This window comes from Plectropomus leopardus, chromosome 17 (assembly GCF_026936395.1).
Source record: "Plectropomus leopardus strain MGB_pleo_1.0 chromosome 17, ASM2693639v1, whole genome shotgun sequence".
Classification (NCBI taxonomy): domain Eukaryota; kingdom Metazoa; phylum Chordata; class Actinopteri; order Perciformes; family Serranidae; genus Plectropomus; species Plectropomus leopardus.
In genome coordinates, this window is record NC_142192.1 from 24816533 (window position 1) to 24832190 (window position 15658).

The 15658-nt window shown below is 40.9% G+C and overlaps 1 protein-coding gene across 1 annotated transcript; it reads right to left on the reverse strand.

Moving 5' to 3' along the window:
* Positions 1-1118: 1118 nt before the first annotated feature.
* Positions 1119-15632, reverse strand: LOC121958063 (uncharacterized). The gene is made up of 2 exons (XM_088090591.1): positions 15599-15632; positions 1119-15166 (listed from the first exon to the last, which is right to left on the reverse strand). Exon 2 carries the CDS (start codon positions 15160-15162, stop codon positions 13372-13374), a length of 1791 nt encoding a protein of 596 aa, XP_087946717.1. The 5' UTR covers positions 15163-15166; positions 15599-15632; the 3' UTR covers positions 1119-13371.
* Between the last annotated feature and the right edge of the window lie 26 nt (positions 15633-15658).

Sequence of the window (15658 nt, forward strand, 5' to 3'; positions counted from 1 at the left end):
TCTAGAGCAAGATCCTGGTTAACTGGTTAAGTGGAGAAATAGAAAGCATATTGACAGGAAACATCACCAACTGGTATGGTTCGGGCACGGCCCAGGACAGCGGATGATTAAAACTGCCTAGAACATCACTGGTTCCCATCTACAGAAAATCAGTAACACTGGTGAAGAAAGGGTGTCTGCACAGAGCCCAAAGGATGCTGAAAAACAGCGTCCACCCCAGCCAGTCTGTTCACCCTGCTGCCATCTGGGAAAAGATATCCGCTGCCGTACCACCACACTACGCAGCAGCTTCATCGCCAGGATGTCAGACTACTAAACTCCTCCTTCCACTTCAAAAGGTACAGTAGGATTTAAGGGCAAACTTTTTGTAAAAATCTACCTTCTACCTTGTCTCTGATCTGCGCTAGGCTCATATGATGATTACTACTGATAATGTCATGGTCATGTTCAAAAACATCACACCCAGCCTCTGGTCAACACTGTTAGCTGTCAGTACTATTTCTGTTGTTAGCGCTGTTTGTGCTGTTAGCACTATTAGCTGCTAGCCGCTGGCTTAGTCACCTCCATGTTGAGAGCCGTGTGAAGGGGATTGCAGCTCAGACTCTTAATCATAGATATGCTTTGAGTGTCACATACAGCTCCTTTAGATCTAATATTTATATATCGACATGCCAAAAAACCCAAGACGGATTAAGAGGGTGCTGACAATGTGAACGTTTTCTATGAATTCCGAATGAGAAAGTGGCTCACATGATCATTCGTCCCTCATATCTCACCACATAGATTTCCTGAAATTCATATTATCACCAGCATGTCACAGGAGGTGCAGAATCAATGGAAATTGGATTCCTTCTGGAAAGTTACAGTATTGTGAGCAGAGAGAAATCAGATAAGCTTTATTTCCAGGGAGAATGAAATGTGGATGAAGGGGCTGTCACCAGAAAAGGTGTCATTATGCCACCACAGCTCTGCTGCTGTTGTAACAGAACACAGTATGTATGCATTTCACACATATATTCCATCAACAAGATGTGCTGTGGTACTGCAGAAGGAAACAACATTTCAGTCTTAAACTTTGCTTTCCTATTCAACTGCAAATGAATCAAAATTACCTCACATTTGAATTCACAGGTTGCCGTTTATTTGACAGCTACAAGTGAACCATAAACACGTTTCTCACTTCAACAAAACGTTGCATTGTTTTGAAATAAAGCAATATTTTCAGACAAATTTAGTGATGCATTTCAGGATGACACAATAATCCAGATATCCTTTTGTTTCAGCTATCTTTTCAAGCCGTTAAACTGTGATGAGCCATTTATTGCAGAGGTGATTTAAGGTTTCATGGTGCATAAAATATATTTTTATTGTGACAGTGTTTACATTTGCCACATTATTTAAACTTAAACTGCTCTCTCCAAGTTGATTCTGTCTTATTTTCTCTCAATGTAACATCCAGTTATCTAAATAAAGAGAAAATGATTTTTATACTGGTTGGAGACCCATTGACTGTTTCGTCAGTTTTTGCTACACCGCTCAGACTGTCTATTCTAACACCGTTTACGATGACACTGGTGCTAAATTTCCCACTTGAAATTCTTGGGATACAAAGAAACCTTGTTTTCAGATAATTTGACAGACGCATCTTCTATTACTAACGGTCCACCATGTTTTTTTTTTTTCTGGCTATGAAAGTTGCTCAGTGACGCATTAATTAAAAAAAAGTTCCAATTGCTGCGTATACAATAACCCAGATGACAGGCTCTGTTTCACCACTGTGTGGCCCATAAAGCAGGCCAGGTAGACATTACGCTGGCCAAACTGGCTACTTTCGCTTTGGTGCTCCGCTAACTCAGAAGTGGATAAAATGATCCAATCATGCAGCTCTTCTAGACTTTTCAAATATCAGACTGAATGGATCAAATCCTGATAGTGAAACCAGTCATTTTGTGTGAGGGGGTTCTAATGCTAAATAAATTTCTCCACAGATGTACAGACATCTCTTTCACGTTGTAAATGTTAGGTTTAGGGACACAGTGGGACACAATATCGTTTACGATACAAAAGATATGTGGTAAAATGCATCACAGACCACCTCGGCAAGTGGTTTGAGTGATCAGACAGGTGATCTTGGTCGTCGTTTAGACTTGTATTTAGCGATGTCTACTTGTGACTGGATCATCTGAGACTTGTTAGTCCCAGGTATAAATAGACCCTTAGAGTTAATCCTCACAGTGGTATAAAACAGTGGACAATTTTTTTTCAATATTCAACCTGGTTACAAACACCACAGAGGCTGTTGCTGTGTCAGATATGAGTAGAGATTAAGTCGTCAATGATAACTCCAAGAATCACTGAGTTTATACAAAATGCGGTCCTTTTAGTAAAGAGTGATCACATAGATCAAGCTATTAAAAAAGATAAATCCTAAATGTCAGTTCCACTTATTATCATTTTGGAAGTACACACTTGTTCAGCCTTACCCATACTGAGTCATAACAATATTGGAACATGGCACCAGAAACACTCCACATCTCCAAGTTTGTCTACTCAGTTGCACATACTTATTAGACCTGCCTGCCTGGTTAGACAGACGAGTCATTTGGTGGGATTACTTTCTTCCAGATTGGACTCAGAGAAAAGAAAATATTGTGGAGACTCATGCAGATAACAGACTGAAAATGCCACAGACTCCAGTTTTGCCCAGAGACAATCAACTCAAGTCCTCATATTAACCCTCTGGACTCTTATCCTGTGTAATTTATACTGAATCCAAATTAAAACACTTTTGTTTTTCCCTCCAGTTTTCACAGGTTTAAGATCTAAGACTTTTTATGCACTCACTGTATATGTCTCTCAAATTTTGGTCATAGGTTTGCTAAAACCCATGTTAATGAGCACCTCTCCTTTTCTAAAATAATCCATCTACCTGACAGATGTGGCATATCAGGATGCTGATTAAACAGCAAAATTAAATTACTACTCAGGTGTACATTATCATGGTCACAATAAAAGGCCACTCTAAAATGTGCACTTTGATCACACAACACGTCGCCACAGACAAAACACATTTTGAAGAAGCGTGCCATTGTCATGCCAACTGCAGGAATGTCCACCAGAGATGTCGCCTGTGAATTGAATGTTAATTTCGAGACCCTAAGCCATCTCAAATGTCGTTTTCATTAATTTTGAAGTACATTCAACCAGCCTCACAACCACAGACCATGTGTAACCACAGCAGCCCAGGACCTCCACATCCAGTCTTAGCTTGCAAGATCATGTGAGAGCAGCCACCCGAGAGCTGATGCAACAATTGGTTTGCACAACCGAAGAATTTCTGCGCAGACCATCAGAAACCATCCCAGGCAAGCACATCTGCATGCCAGCATTTACACCAACCTTTTTGGGGTTTTCTCTTTATTAGACACTAAAACATTTAGAGTAAAAGGGGAAGAGAGGGGAGATAACACGCAGCACAGGGCTACATGTCTGATGCTAATGAAAGGCGTCTGAATACAGCACAGTTTCAAGGTGATTCTTGCAGGTTCTAAACTTATGGCCAAAAACATGTGTTATGAGCTCACAGTGACATTGACCTTTGACCACCAGATTCTATCAGTTAATTCTTGAGTCCAAGTGTATGCTTTTGCCAAAATCAAAGAAACTCCCTCAAGGTCATCTTTAGATATAGTGTTCACGAAAATGAGATGGATGCAAGGTCACAATGACCTTGACCTTTAAGTTCTGATCAGCTAATCACTGAGTCCAAGTGAATGTTTGTGTCAGCTTTGAATAAATTCCCTCAAGGTGTTGGACTATTGCTTTCACAAGAATGAGACAACTGTAAGGTCACTGTGACCTTGACCTTTGATCATCAAACCAATCAGTTCAGCCTTCAGTCCAAGTGGACGTTTGTGCTAAATTTACAGAAATCCCTCACGTTGTTCTTGAGTTGTTCACAAGAAGGAGACAGACAAGGTCACAGTGACCTTGAACTTTGACCTATGACCACCAAAATTTAGTTCATTCTTGAGTCCAAGTGGACGTTTGTGCTAAATTTGAAGAAATTCCCTCAAGGTGGGTCAATAATGGTCCGGACATACGGACATACAGACAACACAAAAACATAAACATAAACATCTTGGACCCATCCCCCTATCCCAAAAGGAAGTCGGCCATTTTGAATTTTGTGCCCATTTTTGGTGATTTCGGGCCTTGTACTTTTGCTATCTTGTCCTACAGGATTCCATTCGATCGATTTCAATTAAATCTTGAGTGACAATTATGATTGGATTTACATGATATTTACATGGTTTGGTCTACAAATGATGTACACCAAGGTGATGTGGAATTTATATCCCCTCCACTGCCACCTAGTGGCCACTGGAAGTACTACACCATGTGAAATATCTCACTCAAGGGTCCAAACTCTCTGCATGCATCATCTGACTTTCACAGAGATAAGCGACTGCGTCAGTCAGAGTCCCGCAAGGAACCAAGACATGCATTGGGGTGCGAGGGCCTTTTCATTGCTGTTTGCAGCTTTAATTAGCTTTGTTTTTACATCATTTTTCCTATGTAAACTACAAAGTAAAGCTAAAAGCTTTTGTACTTTCCTTGGCAATATATTTCGTACTATTTCCACCCATGATCAGCAATCTCAAGAAAATCACTTGCTCATCACTTTGTCTGAGCTTTATGATCCATCTGATGACTAGAGCCCCTGACCTCAATTACTGCTTTACATCAGCAGCGCGAAACAAAAGAGTTGGGAGAAAGTTTAACATTTTCTCTCTTTTCTTCTTAGACAAAAGATCAATAATAAGTAGTAAAACGTTCAGAATTGTAGAGTGGTGTTCTTCCTGCCGGAGGGCCTTAAAGTGACTGAGCCTTCATTCATATTTATCACACCCCTCGGTGTAGTGATTTAGGATCATGCACCAACTCCCCGAGCCCCTTTCAGTCATTACATTCCTAACCACAAAACTGAGGCTAAATCATAATGTCATACTCTGTCTTTCATAGGTTACAGGGACTGGCTGCACTGTGCTCACCCAACCTTCAGGGTCTAATGAGACTGAACCGTATAACACCCTGTCAGCAGAGGAGGGAGGGTACGTCAACATGTGGTTACACAACTGTAATAACACACTGTCCACCTTTTATAAACACTGTTGCACACCTGTGAGCCGCAGTCTGGCTGAGTCAGCTTTTTATTTGCTTGCATAGCCTCACTTTTTGTAGCCTTCATGTATTTTACGCTGTGCCCAACAGACAGCACATTCATTTGATAAAAAAAATGTATTGCAGCATTGCAGTGGTGATCCTTTACCCTTAAGATTATTTTCCATCTCTTCACAGACAGTATATTGTTATACAGTCAGACGCTGGCAAATGTCTAAATGCTGGAAAATAATGTAATTACCATAAAAAATACAGACATGCTGGACTCAATTTCCTTAACTTCAGTTGGGGTGCTTAATAATCTGAATAAAGCACTTCCATGTTATATCTCGCTGCAAGGAGTGCTGTGAAAGATGTGTCTTTGTTATTACAAAAAGATAAAACCCTGTGGATGATTTATGTGTGTATTCTTCCTTTGCACTGACTCACCGCAGCCATTATTGTAGAAAAAGGTAGAAAAATCAGTGGATTATGTCTAGTGGATCTCACAGGTAGCCTGTTATTACATACAAGGTGATAGTAACTAGGCACAGTCGGTCTGTCAAGCTTAGGATTTCTTGATATAACAAGGCAAGGATTTGGAGGGAGTTTTAGCCTTTACACAAGAAGTTGAGAAACTGACATTAGGTTTATCTTTTACTGTAATACGTTACAGAAATATTACTTTTTAGCAGTAACAAAGACATAGAATGCGTTAAGGTTTTTATGTCTTGTCATGTATAATAGGCTGCATTGTAGACGGGTACATCTGGATGATGCTCTACTGTGCATTAACACATTCAGTGTATCTTCATTCGTTTACCTACAACATCTGCAGGTTGCAGTAAAAGCCATCACAGCTAGAAAAAAGAATACTTTGCAAGACAGCTGTTACTTACAGTTTCAGGTCAATGTTTTCCACACATTCATATATTTCTGGCGACCACCAAGATCAAAACATCTGTCGCCACAAACTGATTTTATATTTCTAGAGACAGATCGTGAGGGTAAAATATCTGCAATAGGGGCATTGCCATCTTGCTTCAACTGCCTCTGCAACAGCTCCTCCTCTCATCCATCCATGTGATTAGCTCTAACCGGATCGACTAATGAGCCAATATATATAAACCCAATATATACTGTGTATGGCCAATCACATCTTGCACCGGCTCCCACCTACACACCCCATCCAACCGATCGTGAGCACACACAGCTGTCAATAATAACATCAAACCTCCTATTTATATCATCAAATAACTGACAACCAAGCTTATAAGAAAAATAAAAACTTGATCAGCATGAAAAAAATTCATAAAAATGACAGAAACCATCTTGTCACGTCATCCATCTTAACATACAGTCTATGATCTGCCCGTTAGCTCACTGTCAACACATCAGCACTCGACATTCCATCTCTAAATGATCAGAGGCTTGAGGGGTTAATGAAAAACATTTGAGAATTGGAGAATTTGAGAAAAAAAAGGGGGACTTCCCAAACATGTGAAACAGATGCTTCTCATTCTCTTTATCTCCTTTCTCCCATCTCTCTCTAAAACTTCCAATGAACTCCACCACGTCTCTACAACGGAGGCACGTAAAATCATTTTGACAAGACAGATGACGCTGTATACCACCTGGCACGGCTCGGGAAACTATATGTCAGCTTAAATGAACATTATATCCTCAAAAAGAAACAAATAAAGCATGTTCGTAATCTATTTTGATTTTTTTTCCCCCCTCTGTTTGGAACAGAGGAAAGAATCTGGCTCATTCAATTGGCCTCAATAATGAGCTGGAAGAAAATCAATACACCCTCACTTATTCAGTGCGTGTGTTTGGGCTATAATTAGCTTATAAAACGTACTAACTTCTGTAGTGGTTTATGTGGCTCAGAACACACAATCTGCGTCTTAGAAACAATAAAATACCCATATTAAAAAAACAGTTTAAAGCTGAAACAGATAAATATTTCTGCAGAATATTCATTATTTTGCCAAGCAGTTTATCTCTCTCTTTTCTTTGCCCACCAAAAGGGCCTCGGTGGTTGTAATTGTACATCTGGTAGCAGTTAAAGCTGCGTACTTGGCACCACCAAGCTTTCTGCCGCTTGAGGAGAGCAGCAACATGTTCCAAGAGCAGCTCAGGCCCAGCTCAGTTCTCTCACTTCATCTCCTGGATAGAAACAAAAGAGACGTTTGATTCAAAGGAGCCCGACCTTTGGTCTCTATGGGAGGGAGGCGAAATGCGGAAGTCACTGGCTTTTCCTCATATCTTTACTTTGATTTCTCTCCTGAATCGTCAGATGTTGTTGAGCGAGCGCAAGAGATTGAGAATGAGGATAAAAGGGCCACGGGAGAAGGCAGGGAGGTGGAGTGGAAGCATGAGATAGACAAGACAAGGAATGAAAACACCCCCGTAAATGACTGATGACAATAGCGAAGCAGATTCAAGGCCTGCCTTCAACGCAGATCTCTCCCACACCTTTAATGATGATGACGTGTCACATGGCCCTTTTCTCCCTCTTGGTTAAATTGGCATTTCCAATGTGACTATCACTTTCTCTCCAGGTGGAAATAAAAGAAATGAATGTTATTTTTGGTCTCCCCATGGTAGGAAAGCACAGAGAGTGTTACTGCCTCCCTCTGTCTTGAACAGGCTTTGTTTCATGTTCTCCACCAGTCTCTTACCATTTTTTACAACCTTTTCTGATAAGAACGCCTTGCTATTGCCCCAAAACAAAATGACTTTGGAAAGATGAAATAGATAGACCTCCTATGTAGTGCAAATAGTATCATCCCCAACAGAGCCATTACTATTTGGGTTATTTCATGCCATTTTTTATCCCAGATGAGTCCCCCGGCTTTCAGCTAAAGCCAATGTTTGCTGGAATAAAATGAGGTTGTGTGTGATGCCAGCTCCTACCAAGTGCTCTGTCCTCGTGAGGCAACAACACGCAAACCAAATCACACACCAGCTCATAGCAACAAACCAATTCCACACAACAACACATTTTTACTTCTCTCTTGACTCCAGATGTTGATGCAAGTGGTTGAAACAAATAAAAAAAGGTGATAAACCTACAGCTGACTCAGTTCTGGAAGAGGGTTTCACAAGCATGTTGTTTTTAAAATGATGTAATCATGAATATAATCATAATATAATAGAAATGTCAATAGAAATGTTTAAGTACCATAATTATTTTCTTCTGTCTGTTGCCTAACACCACACATGTCACGTAAATACAGTACATTTACTCAAGTACTTTAATACTAAATTATAGGTACTAGGTAGTCTGTTTTCATTTTGTGCTACTGTATGCATCTATTCCACTACATTTCAGAGGAAAAGATGATGTTAGTGGATAGTTTTCATAGCTTAACTCAATCTTTTTGGCTTGTGACCCCCTTGCAAATATCTACTTGGCCCTGTGTCATGGTTTAAACGTCTATGAGTTGTCAGTTCCACCAGAGAGGGGTTCGCCCTCTAAACTATCTTAAATTGCTTCTTTACATAAGTGCTTGAGACAGGTTAAAGCAGTGGCAGATCTTGCATAAGGAAAAAATGATTCAAAGATCCAATACTAGTGGGCGGCTTGTAGCAGAGGTACCACCTCTAGTCTTGGCTATACAGTTTACTTTAATGTATATATCATCACAGTTAGAACATACTAGAGCATTAAAGTCTATGTAAGTAAGTGGTAGGAAAAAAAGGGCAAAAGCCATCAGGAAAGCACTAACAAAACAAAAAATAAAGAAAAATAAGACAATGGAAGCTAAATAATGTACTGCTATAGAATGGGGCAGCAACAGAATGTAATTTAGCCACCAAAAAACATTAATGCTGGTTGAAGTACACACTATATTTAGAATATTTTCAGCACTTTACCTTGCTGTCAGACAGCCCTTTCTGACAGGAGACTGAACTGAAAGTGAAACTTTGATGTTTTCCTAAAAGCCAGACTCAATGGACAAAACAGTACTTTTACCTCATTGAACATTGAAATTGCTGGTCTACTCCTGCGCTGATCATTTAGTTTGTGTTATTGTGTGATTCTGGTGTTTTAAAGGGTTAGTTTGGATTCATCAAAGTCAAACAATGATAATGTAACCCACTAATACACTGACTATGTATAAGTACCTCTTACAACCCCACTTAAAAAAAAAAAAAAAGTAAAGTAAAAGATCTGAGTACTTCTTCTAGCCGACCTGATGTTTGCTGTACAAAGTTTATAGTGGCTGTTTCTCCAGGAAAAAAAAATGCTGTGATCAACTAATCATGATTCAGTTGGGTTGGAATGTAATTATAAAAGCATTATGAGGTGCTGAGAGCAGCAAGAACACGGCATGCAAGGGAGAACAGCGCAGGCTCTCCTTGCCACCAGGTTACTTTACATATCTGCAACCCAAGCAGCTCAACCCTCCCACCACCCCTGCGGCTCCTGACTGTGGTAATGGCCAGGAGCAGTCACAGTCTCCTTGGCACAGCCCATCTGTTGTTTTTGTTTTTCAGACGGGGGTGGGAGGGGAGAGGGTTTGATGGGTGGGCTGGTGTTGGCCTGGGTGAGGAATGAGAAAATGATGGGAGGCTCTAGCCACAAATTGTTGCCGGTCTGTTATTACAGTAGGCTGAAAGTTAGCAACGGTTACACGGCCAAACAGTCTGACACAATGGTCATCTCTAAATAAAGTCCCGGCCCTCTGACGCAGTTGGTCGGCCTCTTTGGACCCGATGAGGAGGATGAGGAGGAGGTGATTTGTAGCTTGGTTGTACCCACCACAGTACCGAAAGGGATCTACTACAAATTAAAATTTCTATCAAGGCCATTTTTTATGATTTCAGAATCAGAAACATTGTATTAGATACTATAACTGGGTGGTAGGGTGGCTCAGTGGGCAGCACTGGCTCCCCACAACAGGATGGTTCTGGTTTCAGATCTCCACCCTCGTTCTCTCTGTGAGGAGTTTGTGTGTCCCACATGTTTGTGTGGATTTCCTCTGGTTTCCTTAACTGCCAAAAGGTATGCATGTTGGGTAATACTCCTGCCACTGCCCTTGACTATGCTAACTGACATTTTGACTCATGAAGTCTTGAAGAATGGCTCTTCCTGAACAGTTAGGATAGATCGAATCATTTAGGAGTAGTTAACAGGTTAAAGGAATACTTCTAGCCAGGACCAGAGCTTGACTAACCCAGAGCACCACGAATGACGGTCTTTAGGGAAGGAGGGACTGTCTGTGGCACCTTTTTCTATACTCAACAAAAATGTCACATAGATTATGACGCAAGTGTACCCAGATACAGAACAACATAACTAATCTGAAAGCTGAGTAGCTGGGAATTGAAGAGGGAGTACAATCGTACTTGTGCAAAGTAAGAATTAATCGTACCCAATGTAAAAACGCCTTTTACAGGTTAGTTTGGATTCACCAAAGTCACACCATAACACAACAAACTACAGATGGAGGCAGCTGTAAACCAGCAGCTCCCATGTTAAGTGAGGTAAAATCACTGTTTTTTGTAAATGGGGTCTGGCGCTGAAGAGAGCAAAGATATGTTTCACTTTCAGTTCCGTTCCCTGTTGAAAAGTAATGATAAAAGCAGTTGAAAATGAGTCTTGCATGACATTGCATCAATTGTGTGAGTTTGACAACTGTTTTTTTTAAATATCTTTGTTGTTAAATGTAGACCCCTATGACTTCAAATAAGAACTTTCTCTGTTTTTAAAAAAAAAAAAATTCAATTCTCCCTTCACCATGGAAATATGCACAAAAAAAACCAATGTTTTCTTCACAAATTCAATGTAACACAGGGCGAATGACTGATGTACAAACAGTCATTTGGGGGTTGAAGTATTCCTTTAATTGCCCAAATCTGTCATACACTTTACAGGCTGCCCTATAAGCTTCATGGAGAGTGAAAGTGTGCAGAGTTGTTGACGGATTCTCATACTGTACTTTTCCTCTCAGTTTTATATTCAGGCCCTTCAGCTAGTGTAAAATATAACTTTCTCCTCTCCATGATCCTCAGACAAACTGGCTTTTGTTTGCAGTGTAAGCGACGCAGCAGTTGCTTGCTTTCTCTGTCTGATACACACAGTTGCTGCTAAAGCCAGCCATTGTTCCAGGCCAAGATAATAGTATCAGTCCTTGACGGGGGGAGTTACAGTCAGATTGGCACCAGCTGTTAAAGCAACCATACTTTGTGGACATGATTAGATTACAAAATTACACGCGATCTCCTCTGACAGTGATTATTGGACCATGATATGTAGCTAACCTAGCACTGTGCTTCACAACCCAGAACTACGAACAAATTGTATACTGTCGCTCTGCAGCTGAACAAAAGGGAGACTTTCACAAAATTGATTCTACGTCTTATAGTGATAAAACATTTGTTTAACCAAAACTAAGCCCTCTGTTTTCATTTCTTTTAGGGTCATTCTGACTGATAATCATAATAATTATGTAGTACTGTAATACCATGTGTCCGCAATACTGTTTGAGACAGTTATTGCACTGTGACAATTAAATAACATAGGGTAAACTATTCCTGACACAACTTTTCTTTGTGAACACATACACAGATGCAGCTTGAAAAATGGGTAGATGAGAAAGGAATCTGTGATCAGTCTTGTCAAACAGGAAATTTAATTTGTCAAAGATTTTGGTTTATATCTACATACGTCCTAAACTCGTGATAGTATTGTGCTTGGGGCTACTTAGAAAATGTTAACATAATAACTGCCACACAAGGTGTATTAATCCACAGCAGAAAATAATTCACAACAATTCACCTTCTACTGTTTGTGTACATTTTGCTAAAATCTACCAAGCAAAGCTGTTTTAAGAAATTACTTACAGTTTAAAAAAACAACAACTATATATTTGTGGCCTGTTTTTAAATATTTATGTCTTCAGCTGGAACTGAACAGAGTACCACAGGATAAGGAAAACAAAAAGTATTGAAGGACGGACACACATCGTTGATTTTCATCTTATATACTTTATATAAAACATCAGACTTGTCATTTAAAGGGTCTCTATGTGAAATTCAGAGCACATGAATTGACTGTCAAACTCAGAACCTTCAAATATGTCAATTACAAACTACTGCTGTGTTGTTTGGATTAATTAATACTGCGCAACATTGTTACAAACCAACAGAAACACCTCTTGAGCTGCCAACACTTGTCATGTATAATCTAGGTCTGCAACAAATGATGAAAAATGGATGAAATCACGACCTGAGTGAAAAAACACCACAACAGTAATTACATGCAATCTGCCTGGTATGACTAAATCACACAAAGGGCGACTTTAAAACCAACCAACGCACAGCCATCTGTCATGAACAGCACACATCATGAGAATGGCCCTCTCTTCATCTGCAAAAGGATATATACCATCACTCTAATTATTGCCCACACATCTGTTGTTGCTGCCTACGAAATCTCCATGTAGCGGAGACAATGGGCAGCAGGAGGGGGAAGAGAGGGAAGGAAAATGTACGTAGGTAGTGAGAGATTTACTGAGTTATGTAGTGGAGAACAACAGAGTGCCTGAGATTTACAGCGGGTCTGCTGCCTTTGAGGCGGAGACACCTTCAGAGCCGTCCTGGATCGTTCCTATTAAGATTAATAATGCTAGTATTTACAAGGCCCTGATCACCCCTCAGAACCCCAGAGGACGCCCTGGTGCCAAACCACCAGCAGACCACAGCACAGAGGCTGACGGAAAGAGCAGTGAATCAGTGTGTGTGAGAAAACACACTCAGTGATTTGCCACAGAAGTTCTTTGTACTGCTGTGGACTTAAACTTTCTTACAAGCTGAAACTATATTTTATGTATCATTTAATCTTTGATGAAAAGTGTCATGGTTGGAGTTTTTCCATTTTATTCACTTTTTTAACCTATTTAACTGCTCATATTTGGTTTTTATTACAATCCCAGGACTGATAAATGTGATTTTTTTTCCCTTAAAGGGAAACTGTGGTATTTTTTTTAACCTGGACTCTAATTTTTTGTGTCTACGTGACAAAAGGAGATGGCTTTTTTTAAAAAAAAAAAAAAAAAAAAAGGTCTTGAGAGAGACTGCTGCCGTATTTTGTTGACTTGTAAGGCTATTTTTGTTATATTTCCTTTACAAGAAATCAGAATCACAGTCTATGTGGTCTGCTCTACTTGGCCTCAAATATCTCATTTTGTGTTGCTATTGAGTCTCAGATTGAAATGACACTTTCTTCTCTTCCTCACTCTCCAGTGGAGCGTACTCACAATCACTCGGCTCTATGAGGTGGAGATTCGTCTGCACTGCCACCAGTTTTTGCGCCCTCTCAGTCGAGAGAGCACCTAGCACCTTTGTATCACAAAAGCGTGACCATATTTGATCGCAGGCACCTGTTGTCGGTGGTATTTGGAGTATAGCAGAGGCCACAGCGGACAGCGGCTCAGAGGAGCACAGCCCTTTCCACCAGGTGGATGCGGACACGTGCTGGCATGAGCTCCATATCCCGGCACCCTTCCATAATCCCTGCTTGGCTGAGAATCTTGCAAAGCTGCCAAGCACTTTACCCGCATCAAGATTTAGATGGTGCGACAGGTTGGAAATCACATAGTAAGCGCTGTTTATCTGCTCCCCGGAGAGTGTCTGCTGTCCGACATGCTTTGGATCCAGCATGTACGCCGCTGCATGGATGGGCTTGATGGAGAACTCCTGACATCTGTCTAATGACGCCATGATGGCTTTCTGTTCGCCACTGTGCAGCACAGACTCTGACAGCGATGCTCCGATGTGGTTTTTTAACTGACTGAACATGTCGACAACACCAGAGAGCACCGCATCTTTTCTTTTCATATAATCAATGTAATTCCCAATCAGGTGGAGGAGGTTGCGACTGCTGCTTAGATCTTTCCAAAATGCTTCATCCTGTATCATTTCCCTGATGGATGCTTCCATGTTAAGTGTGTGCGAAACGGCCATTTCTTGTAGCGAGTTCTGCCCCTCCAAGAGGCTGTTGAACATATTAACCACACAAGTCCAGTCAGAGTTAGAAGGCAGCGTCAGTGTTGTCCCATTATCTGTGTTGTTTATCATTGTCTTCTGCCTGCATCCAAAAGTCTCTGCTAATATTTTTTGCTCTCTGACAGACCTCGCCACCTGCTCAGCTCTCCTGCACACAGTTTTCATAGATGGCGTTGCAAGCGTGTCATTAAAAAGCTGCTGGACACCACACGACGTGCACCCGATAGCTGATATATGTGGGAAGGCTTTTTCTACTTGAGCCCAAGCTGCCATCATTTCCGGGGCGTCATCAGTGACAACAGCAAAGACCTTTTGTGGTCCCACTTTGCTTATAACATCTTTCAGCTCCTCAGCAATAAAAGTGCTTGTGTGTGTCTGCTGCTTTATCGTTGTACATTTGTAGAACAGTGGTACGGGAGTTGCGACAGAATAAATGATAGTGCCAGTTTCTTTTACGTTAGACCAGCCACTGCAGATGATGGTGACACATTCTGCTTTCCCTATGGCCTCATGAACCTGGCTTTGCACTCTGTCATACTCATAGTCCAAGAGATGAGAGGACAGAGCCTCTCTGGTGGGCGGACAGTAAGCGGGCCGGAGCACGCTGAAAAATTTTTTCCAATAAATATTGTCTGCGAGAGTCAAGGGTGACGAAGTGGCGTACACGGCTCTCGCTAGGCACTCGTCGGCAACTGCCTGGCTGCGCTGATCCACTGAATCAATGAGGAACTGTCCCCCTGGAGAGGCGGACGGTAAAAACGAGAAGGAGGGAACAGGAATGGAGGCAGAGGAGCTCCCATCAGGGCCCGGTGACTGCTGCGAAACTATGGAGTACTTTTTGCATTTGTCCAGATGCATCTGCATCTTGGTAGCATTCTTTGTGTACGACTTTGAACAGTAGTTGCACATGAATGTTTCCCTACCATCTTTAACAGCTGAGGTGTAGTGCTTCCAAACTCCGGACTGCAAGCGAGGCATTGTCCTGCATGGGTAAAATAAAGAAAAACAAAATTTTAGCCATGCATCAAATTGGTGTCTTAAAATGTCAGAGTAACCTGAACTTGCGGTGTTTTTAACCCCACTGATGCTAATATGGTCTGCTAAGTAGGTATTTATGACTATTTTCAGTGCAGATTTTGTTCTTGATTCATTGATTAGTTGTTCAGTCTTTAAAATGTCAGAAAAAAGTGACAAAATACAATCACTACTTTCAAGAGCCCAATGTAGTACAAATTTCTCCAAACCTTTACTGAAGAATCTATAAATATTCAGTTTACTTTCAAGTAAAAAAGGCATGAAAGAAAGCTGAAAATCTGCACAAAGGGAAGGTGGAAACAGAGGATGTTTTTGGCAAATGCTGCACTAAAAAATGACAAAATCTATTAAATTAAAACAACTGAGGCCACTGTCTCACCAGAGGTAGCAACTTGATACACCTGATAGCAATGGATTGACTGACAAACATCACTGGTGA

Bases quoted from the DNA above. Each gene is read 5' to 3' on its own strand.
- LOC121958063 (XM_088090591.1), bottom strand. From the start codon at position 15,162: ATGCCTCGCTTGCAGTCCGGAGTTTGGAAGCACTACACCTCAGCTGTT.